This window comes from Trichoplax adhaerens, genomic scaffold (assembly GCF_000150275.1).
Source record: "Trichoplax adhaerens TRIADscaffold_7 genomic scaffold, whole genome shotgun sequence".
Taxonomy (NCBI): domain Eukaryota; kingdom Metazoa; phylum Placozoa; class Uniplacotomia; order Trichoplacea; family Trichoplacidae; genus Trichoplax; species Trichoplax adhaerens.
The window spans coordinates 2,327,367-2,345,608 of NW_002060949.1; the positions used below are offsets into that span (position 1 = coordinate 2,327,367).

Consider the following 18,242-nt stretch of genomic DNA (forward strand, 5'->3'; position numbering starts at 1 on the left):
AATAAATCGATCACCTCCAGTCTATTTATTATTTCATGACTTACTGCTAATAGGAGTATTGTAAAATCGGTCATTACCAATACAATTTGCAAGAATGGCATAAGAACTAACTAATCACTATCACTATCTAATACATTTTCAGAGCTGTCGGTCGATCTTTACGTGTCTACTTGCTACTTAGGTTTATATTAAGCGTACTTTTTACGAGCACCTATTGTACAGTGTACGCTAGAAATCCTTAATATTCTGAAGGAGATGGCTTAGAATGGAATAAAGAGTCTCTAACCTATACCGCAGTAGCCTAATTGCATCATATAGGAGTTAAGCTAAAGTCCTTCTTTAGCGAAACAGTAACAAGCCATTTTAGTTGTACAGTGCTATGAATACGCCTTTACACGTACGTCTCTGTTTTAAATATAAAAAAACGACTGTCTGAATCAAACGTGCACTTTACCCTTTTACACAGTCAATCTAATTCAGCGAAATAACTGGGTCTATTTGCCAGCCAGTGAATGATAGAAATCGTTTTACTATACAGATCAGTGCTGTGCAATACTGTAAACGAAATGACTCTATTTATAAGCTAGAAAATGATAGAAATAGTTTTACTATACAAATCAGTGTTGTGCAATATTGTATTGCAATAATACTGGGTTTCCGAAAACTCCCAATAATAAATATATGTTTTGGAGATCAAGAAATATTTCCGTCTACAGTACAAGTATTAACTAGAATTGCTGCATTAATGTAAACTGTAGTATTTAGTAATGTAATCAAGAAGATTTTACAAACATCAGCGAAGACGGGCAGCTCCAATGTTAGGAGTTGGGAACACCTTTGCGAGATATCTGTCTGGTGATTGTATATATTCTACTCTTTTACCAACCAAGCAACCGCGCCTACGATCCTCAACTACAATTATAGGATCTCACCAGAGTGCTAATATAGCAATATTGTATCGAATCTCCTTTGCCGGTATGGGCATATTTGCACCTCCAGTTCACTTTTGCTTCAGTAATGGACAAGAAGAGAATATATTGTAAGCTGATGTTATAACATGAAATTAGCGCATGTAACGATTAGGACTACGTACATTTGTTTCGTATATGAGTATTGATTTACATGGCAAGTGCCATCAAGTCCCATAAATGACTTCAACTTCAAACTACAAAATTTTCTACGTAAGCAATTGTCACATGGTGGGGAACTACAGAAGAAATCCTTTCTTGATTGTCTTAAACGTCTAGTAGAAATCTTTCCTGTTCATCATTAATCATTTCGAGTGATGATTGTTATTAAACGACATACGAGGCAAGACAGGGAGGGGAAAAAAGCGCTTTCTAGCCCGAGTGCCTAATTTTCTGACGTCGACATATGATAGACGTCTACGCTTTGTAGACTAATTAGGCGCAATCCTTATTAACGTATAACTTATATAATGGCTTCAACATGTAGAAATATATAAGTTGTGCTTTGATCCAAAAATTGTTTTCTATCACCATATGAGTTGAACAGCAGATAAAATGTCAGTGTGCTTGCATAACTGGAGCGATTTCAATTCAATTATATGCGTATACTTGTACTGTACAGTAAATTAATCGTAATTATTCAATATGTAGACTGCAGATTAAATCATGGTCGACTTATCAGTTCTTCGCTACATGATTAACACGCAAAAGTAGATTATGGCAAACACGATCGGTTAGGTAAAGATCATTTTCAGCTTAATCAAGTAGATTTATATCATCTAATTTGAGCTATTACAAGTATAATAATTCAATAAAATGAGTTAACACGATTGTGAAATTCAAAATCATTGTTTGTGAGAAAAAGTTAACTCATGCTGTATTCATTTGTTGACCAATCTCAGGTAGTACACTGCTGGCTTTGCTTTTATGAAGGGAAGTTATCATGTTATTCTATATCACTGTGTATTGTAATAATATGCGTAAAATCATTATTATTTTTCTTGCGGTCGATCAATATTGATGGAGTATTTTAGACAAATGCCGTTATCGATCGATAACGATGATGTAGATTAGATTGGGAGAGAGAGATAGTGCAGCAGCATCAATCGTTTCTAAGCGTAATCTAATAAACGAGTGTTGTGATTACTCGATCCAAAAGGATGGTAATAGGACACTACAGCTATGGTTCTTGGATATTGAATTGTGCCTAATATGGGGTATAAATAGACGAGTAAAAGCTGTATGGGGGGGGGCATCGCTAGCACGGTAATCATCCAAGAGTAATCAAGATTGAAAGAAATATCGGTTCAATTTAATTGATGTAGAGTGGGATGATTGAGCCGTGAAGTACTTTCTACCTCGGTATGTGTACGATGTATACTACTTTCAACGGTTTAAAGGAAAACAATAGAAATACTGTCCAAGTCAATCAATCACACTGCCGATCTGGCCTAGTATCGATCATCAAAAGGGGAAATGAATTGATAACTAGCCTCAACGCTCTTGCTTAGCCCTCTTTTAATTGATTTTCAATTAAAATTGATTCCATCCTACTATCCAATGGACTAATCGAATTGAATATTATAACTGTAAATGCTTCATTTCAAATGGTTGGATTCAGTGCAATAAGAAATGACCCCGCAACAACTCCTTCTTTTTCATTACTGTATTCACCACCAACACTGCAATGTAGACTGTCTATCAAGCGTGCAAGAAAGTAAAACATCACTTCTATATCGCTCATCTGTGCAAGTCATGAATGATTATCATCGATTCATTTTAGGCTGGTTTCAACAACTCACCATCGGAACGTTGAATTTGAATACTTGCACCTGCAGCCACGTAATCCATTTGGTCATCGACGGTGTACCGGTTCAGACTTCACTTGTAGCAAGAATTGAGCTTAGTGTCACGCGCTGCGCTCTGTATTCATACTTATACAGTCCAGTACAGTACGGCAGCGTACAGTACGTGGTGAAGTATACTGTACACTGTACACTGTACACTACAGTGTTGTACTGTTCTAACCTCGTTTGCAGAGGTTTGCTGGCAATCGTCACTACTGTACACTGTACTGTATGGCCTGTTATGATCATACAGTATACTGTACTCCAGTGACGACTGACCCAGTCAGTCAGTGACCATACCTGCATCACTGAGGCCATCGATGATGGATGATGCTGCAAATAATACTGTGTGCCTGGCTCACCTTGGCGATACGATAGGTCAGTTATCGTCCCATCTTAGTCGTGGTTTGCTGGCATAGGTTACCTGTCTACAAGACTACAACTATGGTCTACGGTAATGATTTGATACTGTATTAGGGATTACTCAAAAAAAGAGACGGGACAGGACAACAGATTCAGTGCAAAATAACGTGCAAGCTTCTTATTTTGGGGCTGATGCTACTAGACTGTACGCTACCCATCAAATCGTATACCATACTGCTTCAAACCAACTTAGTAGGCTAACAATAGCAGCTAATGTGGATGTCAATCGCAGAAAGTATAGTGTACCATGACAGGCATGCGATACACCTGAAATGACCAGTAAAATAATCAGCCTCCACATTGTTAGTATAATTAACAACCGCTTCCTGCCTCATCTCTTTCTTTTTAGTAGTCCCTGGCCTTACTGTCGGCCGACTGCTACTGCTTGCTGCTATTACTGTCACACGAAATACTGTTAGAGATACGTACTGTCCTGTAGTGTCACTGTACAGTATAGGACCGTTCACCCGACAGCAACAATACTGCCACTAACCGTTACAATTTTCTTTTGGCGCTTTGGACTTTTCAAAGTAGTCTGCGCAGACTCTGTGCTAACTGTGAATCACAACAAATCATGACAGTTTGTACAGTACAAGTACTGTACACTACTATACTGTACAGTACAATGCACTGTACGTGACCAGGGACTGCTCAAGAGAAAATTTGTACTCTCGCCCTCCACGCCCCCCATTCGATCCGGCCAGGCTTAACGGTCGACTTGACACTGATTGCAATAACAATTATTATCATTAACTACTCGTCTAATCCACTTTGCTAGCTAGATTATTAGTGAATAGGCGTAATAATGACAGCATCGATACTACAACTACAACATTATAAAAAGGTTAATATTGATTACATTAAATTGAACTAGTCTGTAAGTGAATAGTGAACAAGCATACAGTACAGTAAAATGATAGCTACGATGCTATGATTGCAACATTAGCAGCGGTTGTCATTGATTGTATGATACCAGGCATAGAGAAACTCAATACTCTCTACTCGCATAATTGAGTTGAGGATAGCTAACCCGTAGGCTAGTACACTTTCTAGCTAGGGTTTTCATGGGTGAACAAGCATAAAAATGATAGCTTCGATATTTCAATGGCATCGGTAATGGATAATTAAGGTAAGATTTTTATTCCCAGAAAAATATCAGAATACAGCAAAATTTTATTTCGGAGATAGTATGAGTTAAGAACTTGATGTTAATTTCCCCCCCCCCCCAAATTTCTACTTTTATCGTAAATCGGCCGATGGAAATTATCCACTGCTCACTGCATGTCATACGATTCATATTGCACTAAGCTACCTGGTATATGGATGCTAAGCACACTGTACGTGCGCCTATGGAGAGTTATCGATAACCACATCGCTCAAATAGACTACTCCCAAGACGTCTTTCAAGCGACGAAAGGGATAAGCCCAATGATACTTTGCTAGCGACGTATAATAAATAATATGACAAATCGCAAGTCAATCACTTGCAAATCGCCTCTCCTATCGCACATTAAAACAAACATTTGTATTATTCGTAAAATCTTGAAGCATGTTTATTAATCGCCATTAACCAAACACCTTATACAGGTACATAAGGTTACAAATCTACATTCATATTCCTACATCAGACAAATTGATACTGATAATAGTTCCCGTAAGTGTGGTAGTACAGTATAACAAGTGTATAAAATTATACTACATATTCACGACTGAAATTATAACTTCCTCTACCAATACATATTTTAAATCAAACGCAATCGCCACAATGTTCTTATCGCTCTGTATGTTTACCAATGAGTAAAATGATTAAAGAGTGATGCGCCCCTACTTACCATAAAAGCAATTAATAAAATACCCAAAGAGTAACCGATTGATATATTGTAAGATAACGACGCAAAATTCACAATATACAGTACGTCCATCCATCCATTATTAAATAATGTAATAGACATTCGTATTGTAAATGAAAAGCAATGCATCGTAAAAAGAAATTACATACTAACTATATTCAGATTCTCTAACATCTTACAGTATGCTATTAATGAAGATTCAAAAATCATAAGTGTAAAATATTGCATTTGTAATGAATATCACTGCGAAGCCTAGAATTGACAGCCATATTATTAAAGTATCACCACTTTACTATATCACTTTTTAAGTTCTGTCGTTATATACCTATCGATTTGAAAACATCTCATCAACTACTTGTCTTTGGCGATTCATACGATACTAGTAAATAATTCAATAGCCAACTATAATCGTAACCATTTTATAACCATGGTAATATCTAGTATCACCAATGTATAGATATCTATTATTTTAAATAGTCAGCTGTATTAAGTGGACGGCATAGCTAAGCAATAACGGCATTGCGTTGCCAAATAGTGATACTCGTACTAGATTCACAAATTTGACCTTTGCAAGCTTTTCGATAGGAAATATTATGATTTTCTCGAAGATTAAACCTATGCCAATACAGTACAACAAACAGAATCAACATAAAGTGTAATCTGAATTTGAAAAAAAAGTTCCAGTTAACTTACCATTTGCCGACCAAAGAATTTATGTAATCAGGCGACCTGTCGTAGTTAATAGCTACAACTAATCCATCAGTATTAACTACTTCTTTCAAACGCAGTATCCAGGCTTTAAAGAAAAATAGTATATTACTATTCATACATCATAATAATTAACAACAAGAGAACAGTCATGCTTTTCAAAACTCAACCAGCCGATTGTTAGGAAACTAATAACACTTATCTCAAATAGAGAGTTGCAGGAAGAAAACTGAATCAGTTGCAAGAAGATAATACATGTGATATCCCGAAGGTAATTTAAGAAACTTATGTACGCTTGATCACGATCTTTATGTTTTAAATGATATATAACTAAAGCAATATGTGATGCGTAAAAATGTATCGAAATTCTTGAAAGTAGTGATTAATTCTTTCTATCTGTTAGACGCCTTTCAGATAGAAATACGAGATCCAGCTATAAATGGTGAAAAAGACAGCAATAGACCTCCACGATTTTTAACGTTTGTAACTTAGACAAGTGTAATAAAGACAATCAGGGATACGCAAAATTCATATATAGCAATACAAAATTATGTTGATACAACTACTAATATATATACTGTAGCCCTAAAGGTCAATGTCACTGACATTCTACAACTACAATATTTACCAACCTTTGTCGTTGGCAACACGGTTCAGATGAGTAAGCAATACGAAATCGAACATACAAATTTCATTTGGTAACCACGTCAGCTAGAAAAAGTATACACGTTGCAATCATTATTTTTATATGCCATAATGATTCATCTATACATTACGAGTAAATTATCATAAATAGTACCTGCATGAATGTAATCTTATCTCGATTTATCGTACTATCTGTTTTAATCACAATTTCATCATGCCCATCCTGACAACATTTAATTTCACCGGTTTTTTTAGCCTTTAAGGCGGTATCAATTAGACGTCCACCAAAGTCGATTCCAACAACCTTAATTGTTATAATTGATTATACACTATAATGTCTATAATTCATATCAATATATGTTTTAGATTACTGTATTCTTGATCTAATACGAGTATTACATATTGGCATACAGTAAATTGATACATATGGTACGTATCGTCAAAATGATAAATTTCACATAAAATAAACCTTATGAAAATATTTTGCGAGTTCAAAAGAATTTCTGCCAACTCCACAGCCGATATCAAGAGCACTGTCCGTATTAATACCGTACTCTTTTAAAGCCTTAATCCAAATGTTATCTACTTGAGAATATAATTCAGCCGATCCATTTTCGCAACCTACTCCGTCTATCTGAGATACCTTTGACACAAAATTATACCAAAATATTTTTATACGACTCAAATAAAATATCTAAGATGGTCATAATAACATACATTAACATTTCCAAACTGTGACAAAATGATTTCGTTTACAGCATCAACAGTATCGTATGAAAATTCTTCATTAGTACTTGATACATATCGATCATCGCAATTTTTTAGCAAAGGCTCATTGTCTGCAGTGGAAATTATCAACATTAACAAGAGACCTAATTCATATTGGAACAGAAACGTTATAGTAATAAAACATAAATAAGCCATACCTTCTACACCAACACCAAGGACAAACACTTCAGCATTGACGAGACGAACTGGGATATTAGCATCCGGATTATGACGTACAACACGAAAGCCCATATGTTGAAAGAAATGCCGTCTAAATGCAAATCGCGCATAGCAAGATGATAGACCACCTGTAGATGCCCACGAACCGTACTAAGATGGTTAATAAACAATGATAATGTATTAATGTAATCCTATTCCATTAGCTACCGGTAAATACATATATCACATTTAATACCATAATCATATTGTGCCTCCCATCAAAACAAGGAGTTGAAAAGTCATGATAGACATAATGAGATTTGAAACCAGGTAAGCCATTAAAGTGGTCTTCAGCCCATTCCCAAACGTTTCCCATAATGTCATAGAATCCAGCAGATGATGGACCATACAAATTAACGGGCTACAGCAAAAACGACTTAATTATAATTACAGTAGCGTCATGAGAACACTATTGTGCTTTACTTTACACTTACAGTGGAGGAACAGTACTTCATATTTATATTACATTGAGGATTACTCTCAAACGCCATGTCACAGCGAGGAAATAGTGCAGAGTCATTAAGCTATAGAAAAATACGTGATATACGCTAGTTAAAATATCAAAAATTACTGAAGGCTCCTATATACTACTACAGTAAGTTTACTGGATCATAATTATATATCAATCACAAGTGGTCACATACTTTACGACCAAGCATCAAACGGTACTCAGCCTCAGTAGGAAGGCGATAGTTTTGACCCAACCAACTACAATACGCTTTCGCTTCGTGATAATTTACTTCAACAGGCCAGTCAAGAGGCATATCAAGTACGTCGAATATTGCTCGGTATCTATAGTATGGAAATTTAATATGTACAAAATTTTTCAAGATAACACAAACTCAATAATAAATGAAAACGATTCAATTCATTGACGAATTTTATTTTATGTACTGGACACTGCTAATAACATCAATTATTATACAGTATAGAAAATGCAATGAAACTGTGGTATAATAACCATGCGATAATACAAAAAGATACCGGTAAAATCTCAGAAAAAATATTACCTATAGTTAGAATTGGAACAGTTTTGTCCATTCCGAGAATTAGAGCCATTAGTACTATCTCCATTTTGAGGTCTTCCATTACAATGTGAATAAGATGCTAGTGATGCTCCACATCCTGATTTACATCCTAACAGGACACATGTATAAACGTATTTATATATAAATTATGGAATAGATTTTATTTAAAATTTATGAATAATTTGTAAATGAATGCAAATCTTTACCTTCATTGCAAACCCAGAAGGTAGGATGCTTAGCCTCTCGATATTCTTTCCAGTGCCACCCTAATTTCGAAAGAATTACGATATTAGATAATTAAGTGACGCGGTCATTAAAATGATCGCATAACTTTATTATACCTTCATCAGTCCAGAACTCTTTCTTATCATATCCTCCAGCTTTGACGAATTTTAAGAATTCATAGTTAGTAACCGGAAATTCCTGTGCTTCAAATGATGGAACCCTAAATATTAACAATTCCTAGTTAATGATACTGCATAACATTGCTAACATATAAGTATAACCTACCATATAACGCACTATAGCACCGTAAACAGACAAAAATTATGTACGGATACTTACTCAACTGTTGCTTCTCCATACTCATTATCCCAACCAAACGAAGGAAAGTCTCTCGACTTGCCGAATTTAACAACGCTACCATCAACCCGTATAAAGGGATTTTCGTAAACACGACCATCTATCAATTGATACATAAAAGTAATGGCAATACAGCAACTTTAGCAAGCGATATAAAACTAAAATTTTCAATCTAACTGTATACAATAGGTTAAAATTTCACTGCAGAATTACAGTAACGATTAGTTTTAGAAATATTACTTGAACTTTCCAAGGGTCCATAATTCCAGTTGACAGGTTTCGTAACCAAATCCACGGGCATTTGACGAATTAAAACACTAGAAGTTTCAAAATGAATTCTATAACAGAAAAATATTCGCTTGATTAGATACAGTAAAGAACATGCAAGCACTAATACTTTAATTATCAATACCTTTCATGGTCCAGGCCTAACATGACAGCCCACTACAATAACATAAAACAAAATTTTTTATTCTCGTCGAAATTTGCTACATACCATAGACTCAACTATAAAGATTGCATATTAACGGTAATTTTAATGCATTCGCGAAACTCTTACCCATGGGCTATCTTGCGTAATCGGTAATACCAGTGGTGCTGTATCGATAACATCAAGCACAACTTTTCGTACTTTTGCACGATAATCAAGTATATCCTTTACAGAAGGCCATTTAAAGTTACCACCCATACGATAATTCTCCTAGCAGGGAAAAACGAAAATGATGGAATGTCCAGTAAAATGCAATTGACTTGCTATAACACATTAAGAGATAAATATATATATATATATGATTGTTGTAGCATTGAAGTCTCAAATAATCATTATGTGACACAAAGCTCCAAAATTAATTTAATTAATGATTGTAAACTGAATATTAAAAGAATTACTGTGTTGCCAATAATAATTGCATATTATTCCTCCAACAGTAATCAAAATTCTACTTTTCAACGAGCAAATTGACTACTATCTTATGTACCAAGTTGCAGCTTGTTTTCTAGAAATTTTGATTACTGCTAACTGGAAAGTATCAGTACAAGAACAGTCGTAACTACAACATGCAGAAAATCTATCAACTTGTCCTATTTATATATCGACGGATTTGAGCTACTAAATGCAGGTACAGTGTACAGTATTATTACTTGGATTTATTACCGTATCATCCCAGGACATTTCATCGACGCCAGTTTCCATTAAAGTTTCGATTTCTAGATCGACACGTTCCTTCACAGACAATATTGAAATTTTTTTAATTTATTAAAGTCCGTTAAAGGCAAGTTAAGCACTATCTTGTCTCACAGGTAAATATAGAACAATCTATAGCAAGGCTTCCTGATCTATCAAGTAACTTGCGAAAGAATTTTTGAAGATAGCCTAACATTCGTGCGCATTCTAAACTTTCCTAATATATATATTCTAATTATGTCACAATTAGGGTTTACCGTAAGCTAAAAACCTTATTTTAAAATACGCCATTAAGTAAAAATCTAGATTCAATGATAGCTTAAATTACGATGGAAACAGAACGCAGATGAGGAACATTTCATCATGAGTTCTTACATTAATAGCATTCTACGTGTATACTGTACTGTACAATAATAATTTAACTTAAAATGTAATGCTGATTCTATGAACTAATCAAAGCGATTACAGTATATACTAATGTACGAGCTCGTACTATACGATGGACAGCTAGTACAAGCGTTAGCGTAATTAAATACTATAGATCTACACTCAAACCTTGATCAAACCAGCTAGCATCAACTTGTTTATAAGTACTGCAGCGGTATGTCCGTAATAGAAAATTAAAGGCAAGCGAAGACGATCGGGACAACAGTAGAAGCTCGATTCATCTATTTAATAGAGATAGCATGAAGAATTGAAACTTAATAATTTACTCAGAATAGAATTCTTCTATCGTAATATTAAGAAGTATAATCTCAAAAAAAGAAATAACTGTAAAGTTTTCAAATATTGCGCTATACTGCTAATACAAAAGCTTAAATACGTAAAATATCATAATCATTTATTTGTACTAATATCCGTACCTATGCAATATCTTATTCATATACTATAGATTATAAATTCAGCGAGACTATTGCATGATTACTGTAGTGTACTCAAGAAAGTAAACTTCTCCATTAGACGACAACATAGGCTGTAGTATACGTATTTAAAATCGATAAAATACAATACTTCGGAAATACCTTTTAAACTTGTAAATAAGGTTTCATCCAAATCGTAGCCATTGATGAAATATTCTCGAATATCACTAGTGAAGGATGTTAAAAAGTTATTTTTTTTATAGTTTTTGGTTACATTAAAGCAGTAAAAGTGTATAATCACAGCATAGAAGCACATCAGGGAATTAAGCATAGTATCAGTGCTTGTTCCTCAATATAGGTATAATACTAGCATTGAAGCTCTACCATGCATCATTTTCATCGGTAGCTATATCCACAAAGGGTATGATATTTTTACGTATCATTTAACTGAAATTTAGGTACTGTAATTAGAAATTGCGTCGTGATCAATGCTATGGCATCGAGTACACGGTAAAGCTGAGCTGTTGATAGGTATGGGCACGGTTCAATACTTGTTGATATTAAAGATTAATTAACATATTTCTTCACTGTTGTACGTATACCCTCCAATGTAGCAACACTATCACTACTTTAAATAAGATATTGGTATTGATATATAACGGCATAGTCTGGCAGTATACTATACGCGTATAGTAAATTCTGCATACTTTAGCTTGTAATACCTTATGTACCCTTGTTTATTTGTTACTAATTTAATTAATTAATCTGAAAGAAAACGCTTATGAGTTACTACCTGACCGTCATTGATCTACTCTAATAACACTTTTTAAGAAATGCATAGAACAAATCTAAATAAATAAATGACAAGAGAAATCCGTCCTGGAATAACTAATAATTTGTTTACAGTATTTGTGAGTCTTAACATTTGGTAAAGTCCGTCAGTGTTTACGAGTGTGATGAGTATGTACATTGTACAGTAACTGACAAATAACAATTATAGCTAATCAGTGAGACAGTGATCATCACTCGAGGGCTTCTAAGTCCGTTCCTTAGTATTTACATTATAAAAGTGGGAAAAACTACAGTCCATAACCCCTCTCGGACTTGATCAACATTATAAGTTTAATTAACGTATTTGGGATGAAGTATCCACACTGCAATGTGTTAACGTATTACAGACTAGTATCCATCGAGACATAAAGAAAGACTCTTTTACCACTCTAACTCGACGGTATTATGAGTGATTCATTATACACGTACATTACTGCTATCTGTGTAGGTATACAATATATAGGCGTAAAGTATAAAGGCTGTGCAGACTACTAAATTATTGTATGTACACTCAATCAGTACGCAAAGTATGCCAAGCAGGAGTTCGACTTGTCTAGATAAATTATTAAATAACCACAGATACAAGTTTTTTGTCTCCTTCAATGCTGTACCTATTAACTGAATTAAAGTAGGTCACGTTTACGCGTTGACGGCTATTACCGACAAGAATTTGGAAAACAAATTACAACATGACTTAAATATACATACTATTTATACACGATGATAATTAAATTGAGATAGCGCAGCAACGGCCTATATAAAGCAAAGGCTTAGGCCGCCTATAGCTAGCTACAACGTGTAGACAATGAGCAAGTCTTCTAAAGATGACTGCTTATGTCATTATCACGTACCCTATAGTTCAATATCTAAATCAAGGAAGAATGTACTACTTCAGGGAAAAAATGCCCTCAAATTTCTATACTAACATCTTCATTTTAAATTAAGCAATTCATGAATATTAACAATGATCATTATGATTCTTGAATAACAAAAAAAGCATTCATAACTGCCATACCCACTAATGATAATCGTGTTGGAAATAAATGATATACTCATAGATACGGAACTGTACTTTACTACTTTAGTATAGCGTATGCAATCACAAATTTGGAAATACTGTACGGTGTAAAACTTGATAAAAGTTGTTTTAGAAGTGAAAAGAGCAAATCAAAGATGAATCAAGCCACTTGCATACAATGCTGTATAGCAACTTGAATCACGTTTGAATAACATACAGTACTATTGGGTGTTAGGAACTTTCAATTAATTATTGCTTATCCGCAAACACTTACTTTCGAGAACAATTAGATAGATTGATCGAACGAGATGATGTGCAGGCTAGTGATCCAGTTAAACGACAATCTTTTCCAACCATACCTATCATGTCAACAAATGGATAATGCAATATTGGTATACTGTATAATTGATTAATTAATTTAAAATTCATTCGAATGTACTATCACTCGGTACATCAATGATTTAATCTTGCATTTAATTAAATTTATTTTAATCTAGTACCGTACTTCAATTATAATTACAATAAATTCATGACTAACTATATAAGGTCAAGGTACAGTATTTTTTTTTTCGCGGAATGATCAAGCGGGGTCGAAAAAGCCTTTAATAACAACATTATTCATTACATTTTTTTGAAAAATTAGTCCGACAAGGTGCATTACTCCTGCTACCCAAAGCAAGTAGGAATACATTATAGGAATAAATCTATCAACGCTATTCTTGACGTCGCTACACAATAGGATAACCAACTTGTATTACGATTTGGCTCAATTTCAACGTCGTCTTCAAGGCGATACATGATTGAAAAAAATGACGATTAGGGGGGCCCTCGATCAGGTGACTACTTTACAATATTGCAATAGCAGTGCTTCAACGATCGTCAGTTGATTAATTGTAATCCAAGTTAAGTCAATCATGATCAATTCCCTTCCTTCATTACAAGAGAATTTTCACGATACTGTAGTTTCACTACAGGACAGCAGTGTTTTGTAACGAAGGTCAAATGACTGAGGAAAGTATAAAACAGAAAGCATTTAAGAAGACTAAAAATTCCGTTCTACGCGTATGAATTAATAGCAAATCATTCAAACTCATTTCGAATATGGTCCTGAAAGTAATAATGTACTGCTTTATAGGCAACGATCCTAAATAGCGAAAACTCCTTGTTAGGAATCCGATCATACAGTACATCATAATAAAAAAAAAAATACGTCGGATACTAAGCTGTACTGTAGTCGCAAGAACTTGGATTTGATCCAACTTTCAATAACTGTTGGCGGTGATAATTTTCGGTACAGTATCATTAATTCATTAAAAGTTGACGAAGCCAACAAACAGTTAACATCAAACATACCGTATTTGCCTACAAGTCAATCACACAGGGAAGAAAGAAGAAGAAATACAACACAACGTCCATGAATACAGATTCTAACGACTCAATCGGCCGAACAATCAAGTTATCGTTGTCATTACATTATAATTTATCATTCAATTAAGGAAGTCTTTCAATTTGTAAAAAATAAAAATGAATTTTTTTCATAAAGTTTTGCTGCAAAAGTTGAAACGAACCGGACAAAACCATTTCGTCCCTACCATAATGATAAAACATTACAGCGCGAGCAAAATGTAAAGCACATGGCCCGACAAACTTATGTGCTCTGATTGAGCGTATAACTCCATCTAGTACTCGTTTAGTGCACGCTGTACAGTATGTCCAAAATGCAATTTCTATCGGACCAAACGATGGAAAATAAGGCAGCTACCTGCCGGTTTTCTGCTAGCATTCCAATACTCACCATCGCTAGCACGTTTTATCGATTTGGATTGTACAGTACAGTAAATAACATTGCACAAGAATGTTGAGATTGAAAGAGTGAATGAGGAATAGGAAAATGGGTTGGATTTGACTCCATTAGGGTGTTGTTATGATATTCTACTACTGTCGAACACAATTTCATCATCATCATCAGACAGATCGTAACCAAGCTGCAAAACACCGTTATTAAAACGATACCTTTTTCATTTTCATGTCCTCTTCAAAATAAATAAATAAAGCAGTAGCGAATGCATGCTTTCCATGATTATCATCGACCGTACCTTGCCTCAACACTATCGGATTATGAACAATTTCTACTGTAGTTGGAAAAGCCATTGGAGAAATCATTGCATGTTGGAAACTATCAAGTTCAAAGTACGATCGATCGTAAATTCATCATCCCTTGGTCCCCCATGTCGTTCTCACACTAGACATTATCCTATCGCACTCAATAACCAAGTCAGTTACGCATCTAGCGCAACTCTACTATGGATACAACACCTACTAAACCAATACGATCATCGATTGCCAATGATTAACTTACTTGTTCAATCTACCTGTGATCACAAATTGAACTTTTCCACCACAAGAAAAACCAAAACAACAATTTCACGGACGAGATTTATTCGTCAACGGAGCGTTTCCCTTATGGTGGTACGCGGGTCACCTTTCATGCTAATTGACGTGTTGGTACAGTACGGTACGATACAGATCCCATGGCTTTCACAGCGCTCTACAGTACGCGGTACTGTAGGCCACAGTACTTCGCACAGTGGTTTACAGTACTATGTGCTGTAGACTAGAGTTTAGAAAAAAATATACTGTACTGTACTGTAGAGCGCTAACTTACTTAACCCAGTATGGATGGTGGTGTCGCCAGTGATGGACGCTGCGGTCTCTACCGCCGCCATTTATTAATAGTATAGTATCGTCAAACTTTCCATACAGATCCTTTTTTATTTTTTTTTTACTTGTATGCAACTTTTCTAGGGCCATCATTACTGTACGACGTACGTCCATACAAGGCGACAAGAAACGCTTGCTCATTGCTTTAGTCCCAATGATCAACAAAAGTAACTAGGAAAATCATTGCGACCAGGCCAATGAGCAAGCGTATCTTGTCGTCTTGTAATCATGCTCCTTTTTCTAGCATCTGTCAGCTAAATTGGATCACGTTTATTAAGGATCCGTATTGTGCTGTAAAATCATTCTGTAAATAGTGTAACATCACGAGAGGGAGGATGCAAGGGTGTAGACGTGTAGGCTAAATAAATAAGTAAATAAATAAATGTACCCAGTAGAGATCCTGAGAGAGTGACCTACGTCATGCCCATGACATGGGTACAGTACCAAAATTACGTCCAGTATCGTGTCGTATTGTACTGTACTGTACAGTGTAGTACAGTATACTGTATGGTATGTGCAGTACTGTACACTTCTACACTATCGATTAGCGATCGACCCGCTGAAATAGCAGGAGAAAACCTACAGTACTCTACACTGTACATAGTACAGTATGTACTGTACACTGTACTGCAAGGAAGCCATGGGCTTCTTCTGTAGTACCTATTTTTGAATAGTTCATGGTCAACCATGGGTTTAAAGCAAAGTAAAATAGTATGAGTTACCCACTGTTAGCAGTAAATAAATAAAGAAATAAAAGTAAGATAGTCAAGTCCAGCCCCAAGAATAGAGGGAGTTCCCTTCAAAAAATTCATCGTGTCAATCGACCTTAAGTAAGCAGTAATCGACCCAAGAGCGATCATTAGCTTTTGATTAGCTGACAATTACCCGGACACAGGCAGCTACACGACTCCGTAACGCTGGCTGATCGATCAACTTCTTTCGGTCGAAGAAGAAATTAGCAAAGAGTAAAGTTGAGAGCTACGTAGACAAACGAAATGATGCTATTCAAATGATAATAACTTTCATGACTGAAGTAAATGATTGCAGTACTTCTGCAAACTGAACCAGCGACTTGTAAGAGAAAATTCAAATTTTCTCTTATTTCTTTCTATAAATAAACATATTCTTTGACAAGCTTCTGACTGAATATGTTGTGTACACTAGAGACCCTTCGAGAGACAGTACACTATACTGTACTGTATAACATACGGTACGGTACAATATAATATATCACGAGTATCGGTTCGACCAGCTTCGACTAGTTCAATGAATTAATTAATCAGAAAAAGACCTTGGGTTTCCAATTCCGCATGGTATCGACAGGTGCTACTCAAACAGACTCAAAAGAAAGAGGCGGTCGGGAAATGGTCATTTCACCTGTGACATACTGTATATCTGCAACCTGTCTGTACAGTAATGTACAGCAACATATTTATGCATGAAAAGCACCTTTCTGAGCCAACTAAAATGGGGAAAGCACTTGTAGCGTTTTGACGCCATGTGGTAGATTGAGCCGAGAGTAGTAGAAGAGAAAATGATCGGCTACGATATTGGCTGGGAATAGTTCTTTATTATTATACCTTAAATCAATACTGTTGAGGAGGCAAGTTTTCCTATAAAGCACGACGACATGGAATGTGCTAACGTCAGGATGTCGAAAGGTTTACACATATACTTTGCTGAGATAGCATCGCATAGTTAGGTAAGATACCTTAAATCAACACTGTCGAGGCAAGTTTTCCTAATGCAAGTGAGAATGTACTTACATCTACTGCATTATCATGCTAAAGCACGACGACATGGAATGTGCTAACGTCAGGATATCGAAAGGTTTACACATATACTTTACTGAGATAGCATCGTATAGTTAGGTAGGTGTTACGATGCGTAAGCTCGTCCTAATTATGAAGATTCCTTTTTAGTTCGTTAGTCGGTTAGATAGTCAACTAGTTTTTCAATTGATATTTAATTGTAAAGACTATAATCTTGGGTGCCAAGATTCCTTCAGTAATAAATGATAGTAAATCTCTGACTATCTCGTCTACATCATCTGTGACGCTATAATTATACCATAGTATTCGGTTGTTGGAACTGAATTATTTGGTGATATAGCTAATCTCGCCTCTTTAAGTTAGTAAGTGGCATTCTACGCAAGGATTGGCGTGTGTAGACTACTTTGTCACTAGTGGTGTGTGACAGTAGGATACCTTAAATCAACACTGTCGAGGCAAGTTTTCCTAATGCACGTGAGAATGTACTTACATCTACTGCATTATCATGCTAAAGCACGACGACATAGAATGTGCTAACGTCAGGATGTCGAAAGGTTTACACATGTACTTTGCTAAGATAGCATCGTATAGTTAGGTAGGATACCTTAAATCAACACTGTCGAGGCAAGTTTTTCCTAATGCAAGTGAGAATGTACTTACATCTACTGCATTAGGATATCGAAAGGTTTACACATATGCTTTACTGAGATGGCATTGTATAGTTAGGTAGGAGGATACCTGTCTCATACGATGACACCTCTCTATATACAGTTGCTCGTACTTCTATGCGTACACATATACCAAATTTGAAAAGATTTA

At 35.4% G+C, this 18,242-nt stretch overlaps 1 protein-coding gene across 1 annotated transcript; it reads right to left on the bottom strand.

Annotated features, from left to right (window-relative positions):
• Positions 1-5,591: 5,591 nt before the first annotated feature.
• TRIADDRAFT_58047 (uncharacterized protein) lies at positions 5,592-15,656 on the bottom strand (the record flags this gene model as incomplete). Its single annotated transcript, XM_002114305.1, has 22 exons — positions 5,592-5,703; positions 5,782-5,884; positions 6,429-6,507; positions 6,596-6,745; positions 6,911-7,084; positions 7,159-7,280; positions 7,368-7,539; positions 7,625-7,789; positions 7,863-7,952; positions 8,073-8,220; positions 8,439-8,565; positions 8,663-8,722; positions 8,798-8,901; positions 9,021-9,138; positions 9,279-9,376; positions 9,451-9,482; positions 9,598-9,738; positions 10,192-10,260; positions 10,777-10,889; positions 11,244-11,308; positions 13,205-13,289; positions 15,596-15,656. 22 exons carry the CDS (start codon positions 15,654-15,656, stop codon positions 5,592-5,594), a joined length of 2,388 nt encoding a protein of 795 aa, XP_002114341.1.
• Positions 15,657-18,242: the final 2,586 nt, after the last annotated feature.